The sequence below is a fragment of the Plutella xylostella genome, chromosome 10 (assembly GCF_932276165.1).
Source record: "Plutella xylostella chromosome 10, ilPluXylo3.1, whole genome shotgun sequence".
Classification (NCBI taxonomy): Eukaryota; Metazoa; Arthropoda; class Insecta; order Lepidoptera; family Plutellidae; genus Plutella; species Plutella xylostella.
Window position 1 is genome coordinate 2,449,390 of NC_063990.1, and position 19,522 is coordinate 2,468,911.

At 37.4% G+C, this 19,522-nt stretch overlaps 1 protein-coding gene across 7 annotated transcripts in view; it reads left to right on the forward strand.

Moving 5' to 3' along the window:
- The window catches only part of LOC105394631 (rho GTPase-activating protein 23), a 277,190-nt gene that overhangs the window by 120,671 nt on the left and 136,997 nt on the right, over positions 1-19,522 (forward strand). Inside the window, exon 1 of one of the 7 annotated variants that reach the window (XM_048623384.1) lies at positions 17,866-18,371. The exons of the other annotated variants lie outside the window; for them this stretch is intronic. Within the exon in view, the coding sequence (XP_048479341.1) occupies positions 18,345-18,371 (27 nt within the window). The 5' untranslated portion in view covers positions 17,866-18,344. Of the gene's footprint in view, positions 1-17,865; positions 18,372-19,522 lie in introns of those variants that run through there. 7 annotated transcript variants of the gene reach the window in all.

The following is a 19,522-nucleotide window of genomic DNA, read 5'->3' on the forward strand; positions in this document are numbered from 1 at the left end:
TCAGGTAACAAAACAACAATGTTCTAAATTCAAAAATATGTTATCAACTTGTTTTTTTAATTGAAATAATGTTCTCTCCGTTATCTTTTTTTTTAAATAGAACTGTATATGAAGTCCCGATGCTATCAGTTCTCTATGGTCGTCGCTGGCAGCGACAGGCAACATGTCGCGACGTTGGCAGTAATTGCCTTTCGCGAAGTGTTAGTGACTTCATAAACGTTTGTTGACTCATAACGGGAATAGCTGGTTGTGATGTATATTTTTATTGCGCTATCTATGATTTAGTTTTTTTGTTCGACTTTTTCAATTAAAATAAAATAAATATTATGTAAGTATTTACGTACTTGAAATAAATAAAAATCATCTTGTCCCGGGTAAAGTTTGCCTTCTCCCTCAAAATTCAAATATGGTACTTATAATTCTCCGAACTCTGAACTGCGAAACTCCTCATTGTAATTTTATTACCCGTAAAATACTCATTGTAATTTATTCCTATTTAAGTGAAAGTACCATATAATATACAGACAATATTGTTTATCAGCGTGGGTCTTACGAATGCCAGTCTTGGCATATTGTGGCGAAACAATGGTTAACTGTTAACATACCTTTCCTTATGATTAAAAGAAAAGCTTTAAAAAAAATCGCCATATGCAAACAAGAGTATAGGTACATAGAATGGAGACCATGATAAACTATAGGAAAAGCAGCGGGGGCACCATCCGCCTGCTACAGCTGCCGTTACACGGGTTCGTTATCGATGTAGATAAACGTCACTATATCGCGATTTGCCGTAAATTCGGCGCTGTGATTGGTAGAACGCGAATCGAGTTGAGTGCTTCTATGCACCGAAAGCACAGGAAAGGGAGCCAGTGTACGAAGCGCGGGTGTTTGTTTTATGATCCGCTAAGGAAATATAACTCATTTTATTTATTTTCCATCCAGGCTAAAACATTCCACCTTCCGGCTTTCCCTTACTTTTCCACTCGCAATATATCAAATTGGCGCCATAAATAGTGAACACAATGTTGTTTTCTTCATCCTCCTATTAACGTCAGAGACTCGCTTCACACGCAATTGTTTCCAATAATCCAATTCAACTAGCGGCCATTACGGCGATGATAAACGACAAACGAAACATTTCATAGTTTTTGAATTCAGAATTCGGATTAACATTTTGAATAGAACTTGAATCCTTGGAAAGTTTTCCTTTTTATTTCTTTTGAGTTCTGGTTTGCGTTATAGAAATTGTTACCGGCCAGGTCTATGAATAGTTTGGAAGGAGGTAATTGGAAGAAGGTAGAATATGCCAACTTACTTTATGTGGCCGGTTCCGAGGACGCGTCGTCGTGGGCGGAACTGGGTGCAATTAAAAACCTACCGCCGCCTGACGGCCTGTCCAACTAAATAAACTCTCGCCATCAACGGTAATGGATCTTTATTGTTTCATTGGGAAAGCTCGGCTGGCGAATATATTTCGAATCGTCTGGTCCATGGTGATTCATCAACAGAAAACTAAGTATCCTGACAAAGCTACCAATATTATCACAGAAGTGGCAGTGGCGGTAGGGTGATAAAACGACAACCATTGGAGCAGCTGAGTTGGCCAGGTTAAATGATCAGGATCGGAGACCACGAACAAGCAACCATGCACATTCCTCCTCCCCTCTGGACTAACGACATCATACAGGTAGCTGGATGAGGAAAAGCAAAGACGAAGAATGGAGGTTTTGGCCTACTAATTGGTTTTTGTCTAGCACTGGACGATTGCATCCAATACGATAATGAGGATACAACAATAAACAATCTTATAGGTATTATAACCTGGTATTAAGAGTCTGACAGATTTCCTTCACTCTATTAACTGATAGCGTCTTAAGCCGTAAGTTATAAGTACCTTTACTAACAGCCTTTGTTTGTTTTACAAGTTGTAAATGAATTTAAAGCCTTGTAATTACAATGTTACCTGCCATAATTATAGTCCACAGTGAACTGCGAGAATTATTCCGTACTGCGAAGTATAAAGTCTTCGACAGCAGCAAATTAAATGCGGTGGCGATCCATCTCTGAGTAGCAAACAATGGTTAAAGTCTTGGAGTCGGCAATTTTTCTGTCAACGGTCGGGCCCCATCGGGCCTTATACGGGTTTTCATGCGGCGTCATTTTTACGTCGCGACTATTGAGATATTTCGGCTGACGTATCGGGAACGAAAGGTCACCCCGATTATTTTAAGCGAGACATTTATCTCGACTTTATTGTTTTCGAGTTCCGCGATAGTCATATTGGGACGTCTTAATCGATTAACCGTATTGGTTGTGTTATATTTTACTACGGCGGCAGTGATTTGTAACTAGGCGCCTCCACCAATACCATAGTCTTCTGACAATAATCTACGAGTACCTCTGCTCAATTTATATTATGTGTAAGAAAATAGCGAAGGAATGACGGGTTTCTCCTAAATAAAGTCGGTACACTAATCGTAAGTCAGCAATTTGCTTCTCTATGCACAGAATAACAAAACATACCATAACGGTGATGCCGTAATCCAATTACATATTATCGAATATTTCCCGCGGAACCGGCGTAGTTGTCATAAACATCGCGCTCGCTTTCACTCTCATCACGCCACGTGTTTCCGCCGGAAGGACCGGATTTTTGCCAGAACCGCGGTCAATGTTGGGCCCGTAACACTTCACCGAAAACATGTTTGTGTGTAGCCTTAGGGCCCTCGTAATCGATTGGATAATCGAGTTGACGGGCATCGATAACTCGGTTCGATGTCAACGAGAGATTTACTTTTGACGCGGAGCTAACATGGCGAAAGGCGAGCTGTAAGCGAGCTAGTTACGATGTAAGGTTACTTATAATAGCATCTAATGAATTTAATGTTGATTAAAACGATAAGTTTCTTCATAATAAGAATCGTTCGGGTCTAATGTTTCGAGTCTAAAAGTGGAAGTAGCATGTTGCATAAAATATGTATTTTATATTTATTATTTTAGGTTTTTGACAAAAAGCTAAACGTGCGCTGATGATGCTGAGTCTAAAGTTTAACAGATCGCAAAAGAACATGATTTGATAATAGTTGTAACACCCACGCGTTTTTTTACCAATTAGGTAACGAACACTTCAAAAACACCAAACCGCGTACAATAAATCAAAACAATTAATATTGAATCGCACTCTAATTATCGAATCATAAATAAGGATCCGATTCTCAATTTGCGAGCCGTCATATAACTTGTTCAAAGTCGTAAACCTATCATCATCGCGCAATGCTCAAATGTCGAATTTTGCATCAAAACGCCGCGAAAGCATTAGAAATCATTATCTTCCAGAATTGAGTTTCTCACGGGTGAAAACTAATATTCACCTCTGCACTTTCGAAGGCGTATCAGGCTAATGGCGGTCCGCTAATAACACTCGTGTACTGTCGACTACCGTTTGTTGCTTGTGTTTACCACTAGATGGCAGTATATTGTGTGGTTGTATAGTCTGAATTGCAAGGCAGTAAGGTGCATTTGGTTTGCGTTTGGCGAATTTATCTTACAGCATCTGGTAGCACTTTAAAACCAACAATGTGCTTATGATATTACATACGGTAATTGGTTGGTGCAGCAGGCTTTTGTAAAATATACTATGTAAGTCTAAGTACATGGCTTCCTGAACTGTATTTATTGTATACTGTACTTTACTACACACTGTGCATACATATGAAAACCAAAAAATAATATAAAAATAGTTTATAGCTCGAATGAATCTTAATCACGGCTCCGATTTTCCTCAAACAAATCTTCTGCCCACACTAAATCTTTTCTGATGAAAACATTTAGCAAAATAGTGTCTTTTGACCATTATAAGTAATAATATGTGGGGACATCTCACACACGGCCATCCGACCCCAAGCTAAAAAGTATAGCTTATGTAAGGTTAAGGCAGCGGTTAAGTACAAGATGTGCGGAGAGTATCCCGTGTCCGAACGAGGCACGATCAACATTTAATGGCGGCAATTAATTTTACTTACACCTCCGGCCGGTTAATAAGTTATATCATTATGGTAATGAAATTAAACTGCTTTTTGGGTTCAGTTTGTTGGTAGATATTGAGTGTACGTTTTTTGTGGTATTGAGGCTACTTATGGGTTAAGGTATTATTCGATAAGCCGTGGGTTAAAACCCTTGCAATGAACCCACGGCGAGAGAAAACATCTGAAAAAAAAACGTAAGTACATAATGGTCTACAATAAGGCCTAAGTAGATTACACAACAGTAAATAGTTGTTTCTGCGCCACAAAGTAAACATGCTTTTTTACTTGCTTCAAATAATTATTATCATATACAAATAATACTTATTAAATCATGAAAGTGACATCGTTCGTTTTTAAATTTATTTGCTCTCGTGTGGTTTCCGAGAGTTCGATTTATTTTAACTGCTCCCATGTCGGCCATATTCTAGTGAGCGATGCGGCTGTGCTTTAGTTGGTACCGTAGGAATTATACAATAGACAGTTTTACTACTAAAATATATCTATTCTAGGAAACCTTTGGCTGGAATAGATATCTTTTAGTGGTAACATATAAGGTGAAGTGCGGTAATTGCAACTCACTTCAATAACTCCCTCTAGAGTTACTTCATTGTAAAACGACAGACTAAAATCAATTTTACATCATAAAAGTTCTACCCAAAAATGTAGATAGCGCTGATAGCTCAAGAATTGTGGGAGTTATTGAAGTGAGTTGCAATTACCGGATAGTTGCAATTACCGCACTTAATCCTTACAATAGTAAAAGTATTATTGTGTGAAAAATGTTGGGAAATACTGGGATAAAGCGAGGGCCATTCCATTCTGTGAAATAATCTAGATGATTCAGAACAAGACATAGTCAAAGTCAATACAAATCTTGCAATATAAGGCAGTACTGCCAATGTGTAGGCAGTATACATGTACACTATACCTACCGTTTCCAGAATAGGCCACCCTCAAGACGCCTCATTCTGTTAAGGCAGTTTCAATTACTGCAAGGATCGGATTGTTTTTCATTGCAATACAAATCACGGCGCTTCCGAAGGTATTCCAATTTATTGGCTCGCAGATACAATAATGAAATAAGCCGTGCCGAGCTCGAAATGAGATCTCGGTTCGCTTTTGTTTTCTATTATTTATTTAATAACACCGTGTCAAGAATTGTTGCTGAGGCATAATTAAACACGAGTGAAAATTTTATTCTTCTCATAGGATTAGTAACTTACCTAATGTTTTGCCCGACTTGTGTTGAGCTTTCGTGAGTGCCGAAATGTTTGTTTCTAAGGTCCGTTCCATGGTGGTGACGTGAGTAACAAAACGCGAAATAGCCCTTTCATCACGCAATGGCTTATTATTTTGCAATCAAAAGTGATCAGATCTCGGCCACAAACAAATTGCTGTGTCGAAATGTAGGAAAAAAAATAATTATCCCTACACGCTACGATACGAGGCTTTGTTTATTACTTTCTAATAAATTGCTCCATAATGTGGAGCTCCGAGTTTGTTTATTGTAATCTGTAGGCCCTCGGTGTGTAGAAGAGTTCGTTTGAATAAATCGGATATTAGAAGAATGTTAGTATAGTACCTACACGAGTAAAAACATTAGTAAGAAACGGTGTGAAAATTATATAAACGTTAGATATTCGAGTTACGAACTTGTAAATCGTTTGTCAAAGTTCGTGAGCTGATTCTGTGTAGGTACCAACGACACCCATAAATAGTATTAAATAATCACTCGTACGTTATTTAAAAATAACGGACCCTAGTTCTAGGTGTTTATCTGATTATGTGTCTTACATTATTACTATTGTAATGGGTCAATAAATATATGAATAGCAGAATACCATCTCCACTAAGAATAATGCATTATGTGAAGATACTGATACTCTAACTAAATAGCCCAGATCAATCATATCAGACTATTTAGGAGGTCAAAGTCCGTATTTGCACGGGTGATGGTCTATTAGGGTCACGGACATCAAAGGTTTGTTTTCCAAAACTATAAATGAGATAGAGCTGTGTAAATTGCATCATTGTAATGGTAATGAATGACATCGTTATGACGGGATTATAAGTATTGTTTTGTTTGAATATATTCGTTAAGTACGTATTATCAATTTAGTTTTTTAATGGTATGGTAAGGTAGAGTGTATGACAGAGGATAGGGTAAAATAAAATTGCAGGACATGACGCACAAAGCCGACTCTAAATAGGTAGAAGGCTAGGAATCAGAAGAAGTATTTTTCTATAATTATAAAGTTGTTTGTTAAACGTAAACTGTTGGGAAACTCATGCGGCGGACAAACATGGCTACTTATGTAAATACCGTTCAATCGTTTTTAAAAGTGAGTTAGTTACTCTGATTTACTTTTACTGCGTAATCAATAAATCTTACTAAGTCTTGCCCCCGTCTCCTTGTTGCATTGCGTAAGAGCGTTTTGAAGCACAAACAAATACAAATCGGTGGGTCTACCATGAGTATTTTCGAATATTCGCGTTTATTTGATGTAATGAATTTCGTATTTATTTAATATTATGTTCACTAACATTCCATATTTACTATTTTAAAAAAATACAACCCTGGAGCTAAGTGAGGGGTGTTTATTGACTTATATGGGTAATACTTAATATTGTGATTAATGTATCTGCTTGTCTATCCAAAACTGGGTCGGTTTTGGAATTCATTTCGAACGTTTACTTATGCGTTCTTCGGTTTGTGACTAAATCGATAATTTTATAAAGATATTGGCGGATAAAAAATATATTCTTATAAAACATCAAAAGAGTCAAACAGCCTCTTAACTTCTTAGCCCAGATCTGTTTGGTCTTGAGGCAAACATAAGAATTGCATGAAGAAGGTTGTGTGATTATGTAGATCTATACGAGTCGAGTTTGTTGAAAACAAATCGGATCACGGTAGCCCCACTGGAGAGTCCGATTTAATCGGATTTAAATACGTGTAGGTGGGCATGCATAATACGTCGTTTAGTATATCATTAAAGCACATTTGTTAGGTTTATAGAGAGCAAAAGTAATTTGGTTTCACTGTGACGGTGGATACGTAATCATTTTGTTGGACATTTATTTTTGTCAGTCAAGTACCTATGGAGCTTTCAATATTCAACTAAATGGATAGTTAATTAAATAATGTTAGTTACAGTAAAACTATAAAGTCCTGAAAAAGGAAGTTGATCCTAAGTAATTGTTAAAGACCGTATTTAATCGATGTATGTATTATATTTATTAAATGACAAATCCGTTAAAAAGCTATTACCAAACGGTATTTTATTTTTTAAAGTATGTAAATGTAAGTAAAAAACTGTTAATGATAAAAAGTATTTGCAAAATCGCAATCTTTATTGTCATGACTTTATAGTTGGACTGTATAATGTAGGTATTTGTCATCATCGTCAGCCCGTAATCGTCTCCTACTGGACGCATCTCCCAAGGTACGCCACAAACTTTCATCTTCCTCATCCAGCCACTAGAACTGAATTAGTGATAACATGTTTAGTGTTAGTTAGTAAAAGTACGCTTACTATATAAGTTAAAATGAAACAAGACACAGATAAACAATAAAACAACTGTCTTTCAATGTATTTAAGTATAATTTTTATCAGCAAGTCATCAGTCATCCTTATTGGTGTCATCAAAGCTTTTGTATGCTTTAAGAGTTTATAATAATAGTATCTACATATTTAAGATTACGCGATTTTACGTTAATGGGGGCTTTTACTAAGTACCGTCTAGTCGGTACGATAGTAATAGTATCCCAAGTAAGCCGATTACGTTAGTAACTTTACAGGTAAGCTTTGATAAGAACTTGTAAACCATGAGACGCTTAAGCCCTCTGATATTATTATTTGGCTGCCTCTTTTGTTCCATTACCACAAAATCAGATCCACTAGAAACTTAACTTAACCATAAACATAAATATTTAAATATCTATTTCATAGTTGGCAAATGCTTCCATTTCGTATTCCTTTATTTTCAGTCACGGTTCGTATTCATATGTATAAACTAATTATCTCTTTTTGCAACTACTTGAAACAAAATCTAGTTTTACGTCAGATTTTTCAATTAGCTAGATGTTACTCTAGCCTAGAATAGTCTATTCTCAGCTATATGCCTGTTGTCTTTTGAACATACCTATCTACCTCAGAGGCTTTACTACTACTACTACTACTACTACTTTGGGGAGCGTCATGATCAAGCGTCATGTCTTGATGAGGAAAGCATTTACTATGCTGTTGGGTTAGTGTGAAATGTTAAAGCTAGTGTTTATGTGAATGGTAAGTAATACAATTCATCAGGCGCGCATCGTGACGCCGCGAACCAGCGCCGCTTCGTAATTAACCCCCAGTTGTAGATCACTACCACGAGAACAACAATAGATTCGGTGCATAAATAATAAAGCGCTCGCTTTCCACTGCGCCTGCGCACAGATCCACGCCGTCATCTATCATTACGCCGGTATTACACCTTCGAAGATTCCACACTTTCACTGATAATGCCGTCTCAATTATGCAATTTGGTCGGAATAAACTCGTGTATTGCGTCACGCCGTGATTGATTGGTTTGTGATTAGTTTCTCATTGTTGTGGGCCGTAATTAACGATTTTGTGTGAAGTTCATTGCGTCGGCTATTGAAGAGTAGTTTGCTCGTGTCGAAGGTACAGCTTCGGCCGGTGTCTGCGCACAGGAATAGCCCGTTTCGTCCTTGCGTTTCGATTACATTTCTTGTGTACACACCTATATCTCTGTGTCGCGTGATTCATCGCCTGCAATAAGTTTAATATCAGTAATTGGTCGAGGATGAAAGTAGCACGCAGGGCGCCGGTGTGTGGTCCCACTAATTACTAGCGACGACCGCCGCGATCACTATCAACTGCGATTGAGCAACACCACCTATTAAGGGAACTGACGAAAACGCCTCCGTTTAGTCATTTAGCGTATCATTAAAGGCGGAATGGCTGAATGGAAGGATAACGGGGTTGCTGAAATGTGACTGCGACGCTTCTGATTGATCTAGAGAGGGAGCAAGCGGTCCAAGTAATTGGGAATTCGGTCGTAACTCTTTCACTTGATTAATTAAGAACATTACCGGAGATCGTGGCGCGGATTCCGCCGGCGCCCGCTGGCATATCACGCGACCGCCTCCGCTATCCACGATCAGAAATCGGCAGGATTTACACCGACCAATTGTCCCCAGAATCACCAATTAAAACTCGCACCTTGCAGACGTGAATTGCACTTTTATTATCATTTATTTCTCGACGGTGATATATTTTTACAGGTTCGTAGATTCCGAACAGCCGAAATTGAAACCCTTATTATAGTATGTAAGACTTTACACTGTAAGCTCTAAACCAGTTCTGAAATTTAAAAATAAAAGAACCGACCAATTCGAATTTGTATATTTTGATTAATCAAGTGCCTTCCAATACGTACAATGGTCGAATTCTTAATTCGGGTATGAATTCTTTGCCCATTAAAGATCTGATAATTGCGTGTGTAGTTAAGTTATTATATTGTTATTGTATAATTTTGAGTAAGCTGCTAAAGAGAATCGTTTTAAATTCTAAAAGGATACAAATTTACATTTAATTACTCGGTGGGTATCGTAGTTCGCGAATCGGTGACTTGTTGTGGCTTGATACGGTATTGGTATGCCACCGTTGTGAAATGAATTTTTGTTCTGTAATTCCTGGCATTCGTATACATTACGCCCTGTTTTACCTCATGACTCGATTTAGTGTGGCCGAAAATAAACTTCGTTTTTTTATACGCTGATATAATATGTTACAATGTAGTAAATAAAATAGTTTTACTAACCACACACACACACACACTCACGCCTTGTACTAATGTACTCCCTTGCGGGGTAGGCAGAGGTGCATTGCTGCACCCACTTTTCGCCAGAGTGTTATGTTAGTCCCAATGTAATAGGGGGCGGGCCTATTGCCATTTTACGGGCACATCCAAGACCCGAGAACAAATATCTGTGTTTAAACAAATATCTTCCCCAGCCGGAAATCGAACCCGGGATCTTAGGCTCAGTAGTCAGGGTCACTAACCACTACGCCATTCGGTCGTCTTACTAACCATTAAATTTTAATAACCAATAAATAAATAAATAAAAAAAAAATAGGTGCTGACTGTATCGAACTGTAGCTGATTGCAGTTACAGTTTAGTTAATTTGTGCTTTACTGTGTATTTCTTAAATTATTTTTTGATAGGTACGTTTGAATTCGCCTTCTCCGGAATACTCACATTCTCAACATGTTATTCAATGTTTTGAATAACCCTTCTTCCCCCCAATATCTCAAATCTAAGTTTTCATTCCTATGTTCCCACGGCCGAGCGTTGAGATCTACAGAGAACAAGATGTTGAGTGTGCCTGATCGTAACGCTGCTTCTTAGAGTGACTCGTTTGCTGTGAAGGCGGCGTGTCTGTGGAACACCTTGCCTGTGAACGTACGACTATCACCTTCGCTTGCTACCTTTAAAAAGAGCGTAAAGGATCACTATTATCAAACCTTAGGTTGGTAAATTATAATTATGTAAGTAAGTAGGTATATGTATGTATTATTATAGCCAGTATATATTATGTGTATTTTGTCTCTTAGGTATATGTGTATTTATTTATTATTATTTAAGTAGGTTGAATAGGTAGGATAATTCTAGTTTATAGGTTTATTTTGGACATGCTTAATGTAGTCTTAGTTACTTATATGTCTGCATTTACTGTTTTATTATTGTGTAAAAGAGTTTCGTTAAATTTACCTGAGTTTTCCACCAACCAAGGGTTGGCTGGAAGAAATTGTTTTTGGGCGGGCTGCCTTTGTGTACTAACTTCTTCTTAATTTGTATTTTGTCTGTGTATGTTTTTTTTAAGTATGCAATAAAGTGTCTATAAATAAATACGTATAAAAAAAGCTCCTGTTATGTTGCGAGCGTTTATAAAATTCGTGTTCGTATCATTGTACTGAACTATTTTTTACTTTATAAAAAGAAGGAGGTTCTCAATTCGTCTGTATGTATGTTTTCCATCCACGCTGACATACTCTACTATAAGTTGAATTGAATTTATATTTTTGAAAATATTTCCTCTTACCTACCTACATACAAGTAGGCTCAGTATGTGTTCCATACATTCCATTCCATATACACGGCTTATCCATATTAACATAAATTACGAGGTCTTGCGCTCCGCTACATCCAGTTGTAAGGAGACGACATATAAAGTTTTAAAACAAACCCATCCGATGCCAACGCATAAAGACCCGGGAATAAAGAATTCAGCTCTTGTTTTTTTTTGCAATTCTTTCTGCATAATGGGTGAGATTGACTCGCGATCCAGTGTTTCTATTTTCATTTTAAAGGTCACCGAATGATTTGCTATTCAAGTGTAAGAGCTATAACGCATACTACACAGGGTGTTTTAAATAAGAACTTCTGTGTTATTTTGTAAACTCACAAATAGTAATGTTCGGTGGTGGTAACACCACTGTATACAGTATTGGTATAGATTACGCAGTTTTACATAAAACTAAAAGTATATAATATGAAAATGTCTTAATTCATACATACTTAATATATGTTTAGTATTGCTTGTGATTCTTTAACGCCGATTAAATCCATAAAATTTTTGATCGATGTTTGGTTTTACATCATTTGTTAATAAAATCTTACCTTTTTGTTTCAGGTATGTACAAATGAAATTATTAAGACATATACATATCATTGTATAATCTGATTCAGCACTGAAGGTATGATATTCATTTGGTCTTGTTAAGTATAAATACGAAAATAATGTATATTTTTGAATAATATTTTAACAATCAAGATATTGTATACAGTATTACTTATTTACTTACATTGAACATAAATAACTACATCATTAACTTATAATCATGTGTGGCCAATCATATTTGCATGCGTTCACAATCGTCTCAAGATCGATATTTTAAAAAGGGCTTTTTAAATAAACAGATTCGAAAACAAAAGCCTATCGAATGCGCGAGCTGATTGAAATTCGGCGCACGCGCAGGTTTTGCTTAAAAGGCAATTAGTAGCCGATCAGGCGCACCGGGTGAATGTTTTTTTTTTTTCACTTTGCGAGTCCTTGCGGCTTGATTGATATGTTTCTGCATATATTTATGATACGATTTCTTGCGACAGCATAAGGATACAGACGCATACTCGCTGTCTTCTCTTATTAGTATCTACAATTACATTCGCTTGTAGGTTTTCCTCAAAATAAAACGACCCACGCAACCGCCGCAATAAAATAAGGGCTTGAGCATAAATAATAGTATGGCCATAAGAGCTGTAGTAGCATATCTAAACATCGCGTGTGCCAACAGCCGAGCGCACAGGAAAAAAGAATGCGAGCAAAAGCGTAACAGGAATATAAAAGAAATCCTTTTATACGAGCGAAAGACTTCTTAGAAAACAAGTCGACAAACTAGTCCCTATAAACTGTAGACAGCGCAAGCCTGTGAAGCATCGCCTTCAGTCTGTGAAGCGCTATTCAAATAGTGCATTCCACCTTCCCTCGGTGAGTGCTTACGACACTTGCGAGCCTCACGCAAGGCTACACACGAGGGATGGATGTTTAGTGACGACTGAATGGTGTAGTGGTTAGTGACCCTCGCTGCTATGCCGAAGGCCCGGGTTCGATTGCCGGCTGGGACAGATATTTGTACTCGGGTCTTGGGTGTTGATATTTATATTTAGTATGTAGGGTAACGTAACGTACCTTGGGACGCATGTACCTCGGGACAATGATTTTATTTAAAAAACCGGCTAATTTAACAAATTATAATTCTACCCTATGCGTAGTGTTTTACTCGTTTGGCAAAACTAGTGAGTCTCGTGATCATACCGGCATCAAGTGTGTGGTGAAGACAACATGAAGTTTTTTGGAGACGAAATTTACTTTTGTATAGTTTTTTGAGTTGCCTTACTTATATCACGTATATATTTTCAGTTATTTCATTTTTATGACACGGCAATTATCTGAAAGATTGCTAACATCAAAATAAAGATACTGATTTTTTTGTTAAATATTGCTTATTTGTACCTTGGGACACGATTGAATTTGTACCTTGGGACACTGTTTCCTATGGCTTTATACTATGGAAAATGTTAACTTCTAAATAACGCCTTATATCTCTGTTCTTATTAGTGGCAGAGTGAAACTGGACAGAAGAGATATGCAGCCAATCAATAAGAACAGATATATAAGGCGTTATTTAGAAGTTTGCATTTTCCATAGTACAAAGCCATAGGATACAGTGTCCCAAGGTACAAACGTGTAACGTACCTTGGGTCAAAACAATCATTTTTACTTTTATCTTAATTTAATAAAATCTGGTCATACCAAAGCTCCAGCACAAATACTTGTGATAATAGATTATATATCCTACCGAATAAAGAAATTTTCACATTAATATCTTGTTGTGCGCTGCGATAGCTTCATTCAAAGTTGGGGTAGTCGAAAATGTCCCTAGGTACGTTACGTTACCCTATCTATCTATGTATTTGTTTAGATAATATATCAGCTGTCCGACACCCATAACACATGTTCTGCCTAGCTTGGGGTCGGATGGCCGTGTGTGAGATGTCCCTACATATTTATTTATTAGTCAAGGACAAAAATAGCTGGGAAATTAATGTTTTGCACTATGATAGATCGAATTACGAAATTACGTGATGTTGTGTATTGCAAGATAATTTGAAGGTTTTTATACCATGAAATATTTTAAATCATATTTGGGTAAGTATTATGTTTTCTTTCAGTTGGATTAGGTACGTTCACTGAATAAGCTCCACTATGTATAGTTAGAGAGGTTAGAATCCATTCTCAGTTTTTCATTCTGTGACATTGCCCTAATCCCTTCACAGGAACAAAGGAAAACGGTGATGATAAGGAAGCAGTTAAAACTCTATTTGGTAATTTGCGAAGATTAAAAAAGAGATAAAATATCACCATAAATAAAAAGTCAAAGAAATCAGGTCACGTCAATGAAGGTAGTTATACAACTACTGCTGGAGCAGACAAAAGATACAGCTTCCTAAAGCCTGGCTTTATGGCTCCTTTCACCGGGATCCAATTTAAAAGCTACACGAAGATTGCACAAAATGATACAGATTTCTTGCTCGTCTTCGTCAATAGGGCCTTCACCTTTTTGTAGCGACACAGACACAAGCTTTCATAACTTAGTTTTTGAACTATTCATGAGCTGTATTCAAAGGAGTTGTCTAATCTATTCATGTTTTGATCCAATGTTATTATGTTCACTCGTAGAGCTTTTAGATTGCAAAGCACCCTGTTAAATTTCGCTACACATTTGTAGAATTTTGGAGATTGCGTCTAATTACCACGCGGAACACTTTTGTATGTAAAACGGAAATAATGAGAAATGCACTATTTGCATAAAATATTGTGTAATAAAAACTGTAGAGTGTTCACGGGGAAAATTGATATATAAATATCGTATAAATGCCAGCCTGAAATATCTAGCCACATCTAGAGCCGACGACCTAACACTACCGTAATCAATAACAATTTATAGATTGAAATATTGCTCACTGCCACCATTATTGTGGTTAGTACAATACTTATTTTACTTGAGAACATGAACCTCTAATTGCGCAGAATGGCAGTAAATCGTCTTCAGCCAAGACGCCAAACTCCTGCGGTGACATAATCACTCCTCGCCGCAATTAGGCGAATAAATGCTTCCTTGCGGTTTCCCCGTAGAAACGGTACTTACTCATGAGCACCTCGATAGGTCAGTTGTGCAAGAGCACGTATTAATTGGCGACATTATCACAGTCGAAGCCGTACGTGATTCTCCACTGCCAGTGTTTCAATTGCTACATCTATCGTCTCTGCTTTCCTGGTACTTTCCACGCGGCTCATGTTATATACTTCATTAAATTTAATGAATGCTGTGTTTTATGTTGTGCCGTCGTATTATGTTTTCGTTCTTAAATTAGTTGCAAAACATTGACCTTTATTAATCCGAAAATAATGCCAACGACTACTCCGTAAAATAAGCTCCTCGCGACGTCCTTAATTTGCGCAGTCAGTTGTTCTCGAGGCAAAGTGAAACTTGTTTATGCCTTTGTTAGTATAGTAGGTACTGGGTTCGATTCCCGCGGCGTGTCGTAGGATACGTGCTCGCCGATAAATCGCGCCCGCGCCGACACCTCGCCGATATCGCAGTACAAAGGAAAAGAGAAAGCCAACAACAAAATATCACCAAATCCTGTAATTGGTATTGACGTATTAAATAGCAAAGTTACGAAATCGTAAGTATTTTTTTATCCAAGTAAGGGGAAATAAGAGTCAATAAATAATTTAGGTCGCTCCAACAGGATTTTCTATTGTATCTCTTTACAACTATAGTTGTAAAACGCACAGAACTAGAAATCATAACGAACATAGATTTCTAAGACAGCAGGAGGAAACCAAGCAGCTTCTTACTTTAGAAAGTCAGTTATTGGACCAATAAACGTTTTTATTGTACACCCATTAAACTGTGATCCTCACTCTGGGAAAATCTAAGACCCTATAACTAATTAATCCTCGGTTGAAACTCAATAAAACGTTATGACATCCGATCGCAGGAGGATATTGACACGAACGGAAACTATTTCATCGGATTAACCAATTTCTTTGGATTAACAACATTAAACAGTTTACGTAAATTTGAAGACATGATCGTTTTTAACCGACTTCAAAAAAAGGAGGAGGTTCTCAATTCGTCGGGATCTTTTTTTTTTTTTTTTTATATTTTTTTTTATGTATGTTCACCGATTACTCCGCCGTTTATGAACCGATTTTGAAAATTCGTTTTTTGTTGTATTGGGTTGAGCTTCCAGGTGGTCCCATTTTTTTTCAGAATTTTATCTCACCCCCAAGGGTGGGTAAAGGGGTAAAAACAGGGTATGAATTTCAATTTTGGGCACATATTAACCGATTCTAATGAAATTAAGAACGTAAATATAGTTCTTATAACAAAAAATATGATGGTGACCTTGAGCTGATCTGATGATGGAAACGGAAGGCAGTCAGGGGAACTCCTCAACGGTATATAGCAACTACTTCGTGTTTAGGCTTGAATGATTCGTATTGATTAGTAGGACATTTTGGTATCATTTGCACCTTACTTTTGATTGAAAATTATTACAAATAAACTAAAAACTATTAAATAAAATAATAATTAAAAAATTTAAAAAACCGACTTCAAAAAACCACTAAAATGTAAGAAATAATTTAAGGTTTACACAAATTCTACTCGTATGAGACAGTACAAATATACCTAAGCAGGAACTGTTCTTTTTTGAAGTTGGTGCCATATTTCTTCAGATTACTTTGTCACCGCACCAACATCAAAAAAGAACAGTTCCTGCTTAGGTATATTTGTACTGTCTCATACGAGTAGAATTTGTGTAAACCTTAAATTATTTCTTACATTTTAGTGGTTTTTTGAAGTCGGTTTTTTAATTTTTTTAATTATTATTTTATTAGACATTGATATCATGAGCAAACAATATTTTTCATAGAAAAATGGTGGGTATTGTGTATTTGGTTTTGCGTGTAAGTACCTTCCTTTTTAGGAACATGTTTATGTCAGATACCTAACGTTTCCAAATGATGTATACCTATCCATAACCAGAAAACATATTTAAAAATATATAATTAAAAATATTAGTATTGAGGACATTTCTGTAAGTCTAATCGTTCTTAACTAAAAATCCAAAGTCAGTTAGTGAAAAAACGCAGAGAATGTTGTTAGAAGTGAGCCAAGTTTATAAAGTAGCTTCACCCCGGGGGGCTCCCGGGAGATGATGCATCCGCCGCCGGCTCGTCTTCTGCACTTTATTGATATTCCTGGCACTTCTTGTGACCGGGTCTCCTAGATTTCTGCTTAATTGATAAGCTTTCTTACCACCTTAACACCTTTAAAGGAATTTCAATCAGTAGATATACATTTTCTTGTTTATCTTGACCTCTTTTGACATATTAACACATTTGCAATGCAGCCGACACAATTTATGGTCAAGATTTTCAATAGTATCCGTAGACCGCGCCTTTTCGTGTCACCAGTAATTTTACGTTCCAATGTTTGTTTATATTACCATATATGATTCGGTCAACTCTATTCAGTATTTTGGTCCACAATTATTTAAATAAGCTTAACTGCAGGTGCAGGCTGATGATCGTACGAGGAGTCACGGGTCGTCACGGTCCCGTTGTATCTACGTGATCCGCGCCTCCGTCACTCGCCTGTTATTATTCAAGCCATTAGTCTAGACTTCAGGATATGGCACACTTTCTCAATCCATGCAACTTGAGTCATCTTCGCTTTTGATGAAATCGTTGCACAATTCGTCTTTCTCATTTCCGTCTGAAGTCGGAATCGTAAACAAAATAAATTCTTTAATATTTACAAAGATCATAATTATGGCGTATTATGTTTTTGCTTTCTAGTATTTATCATTAACACATCAAGCTAGGCATTCTCACGAGATTCGTCCTGACGATTATTATTTAGCCGCGTAAGTCAATTCAGGGAGCCGTAAATGGCGTGAATAATTACTTGAAGTCGCAAGAAGTGGTCGGAGCGCTCGCCTAAAACGTACAAAGGATGCTCAGACCGAGTCGGATACGCATGTACACGTTTTTTATCCGGGATGGAAAAAAATGTTGCTTCGTTTCTAGGGAGGGTTGTGGAAGATGCATCAAAGCGCTTTTGAGTGTGCCGAGTGCGTCTGGCGCTTTGCGGAGCGTAGAGTGTCCATGCTGTTGAAGTTTTGCGTCCGCAGTGCGAGTGCGAGTCAGTACAGCCGGGCCTCGCGCTCCGAGCGGTCGCGTAGAGGGGATATTCTGCGTCGCGTCGCTACGCACGCCGCCGACTTTTATTCGCGGTTTTCTGCCAAGCGTGCGCTACACGTGTCGGCGAAACAACACCACTCCAGCTATTTACGATTTACTGTGCACCTGTGACTCCGCAAATATTGTAACGCGATGTGAAAGACCATTGTTGGTTTATCATCAAGTGAACTATATTGGTGTATTGTGGGATTGTTTATCGAAACTACTGTCGGAATTATGAATTCGTTGGAGATGCTGTGTGCATAGTGTGGTGTTTGTAATATACATTTGTGAAGTTTGGACAGTGTTGTAAGTTTGGCCCGCTTTGTTGGAGTAGTTGAAGCGGCGCAGACTGATCGTGCACTAACTGTACCGATATTTCCGAATACGAAAATTCGGCGACAAGCAGAGCGGCCAGCACAGTTGGATGAACGCCAACCCTCCTGCTGCTAAGGTGAGCGAAATTCGAAACGATTTTGCGAACTTCGCAAAACTGACAATTCCACCTTGTCCTCTGCCAATATCAAAATATTACGTGCTCTTATCTACACCGGTAGCGATATCTGAAATTTTCCGTCATTCGCAAAATTTTACATGCTATAAATAAGTCCATATTCCCCTTTACCGGTCCGTGCAATCTCATCGATAGCCTTATCATTGACAAAAGAGATATGAGTCGTTCTCGTTATAAACAACAATAAAACCTTTCGATGTGATGTAAACTATTTCTTCAAGTACTAAATTACTCTGTTATCTTTCAAATCGAGTGCCCACCTTATAATATGTGTTAAAGACACGCAAAATATGAACGTTTTATTGTACAATTCTATTTGTTATCAACACGCAACTAAACGTTTCGCTATACCAATAATGGTAGGTATCGCGTAATCGTTTTCAATACAATTTGTTATCTCACCGACACGAACCTTGCTCCGCACGCAAACCTCAGCGGTTTTTTTATGTCAATCTCTCCTTATGTAAATTTCCTCGCCTATCAAGTTTTTTGCCTTGCTCAAGCCAAATCCAATCATGTATTTCAATAGTTAGTTATTTTGCCTATTATTGTTTAAGTAGTTGAAAAAGTATTTTTAATTGTATCATGCTCTTATTCATATCAAAATATTAATCGCCTAAATCTCCCATCTACCTGCCAACTTATGTTACTAATAAAACAATATATTTTTGATTGATTACTTTTTTCTTGGTATTATTTAAGTTTACAATACAAACATTATAGAATCTTATCTTGAACGGCTTATCTCTACGGTCTCTACCTCTTTAAATTCATAAACCCATAATGTTATTTCATATTCCCAGAGCTTTATCATCGTACAATTCTGCGATGAGCGAATCTGACCTATCATCACTCATTTCGCATGTAACATAAACCTCTAGCAAACACTCGAAATTATTGTTATTTAAATGACTGTAGATAACATTTCTGTTCGGCGATCCATCGCTTATCGTACAGACAACGCATCGACGTCTCGCCGCGTACGTGACTCTATGAACGACTCTTTGGATCCTCGATCACGTCTGACACACTCTCTAACAGGACCTCTTTCATATACTATAGTACATTGTCTTCACTATTTACGCACATTT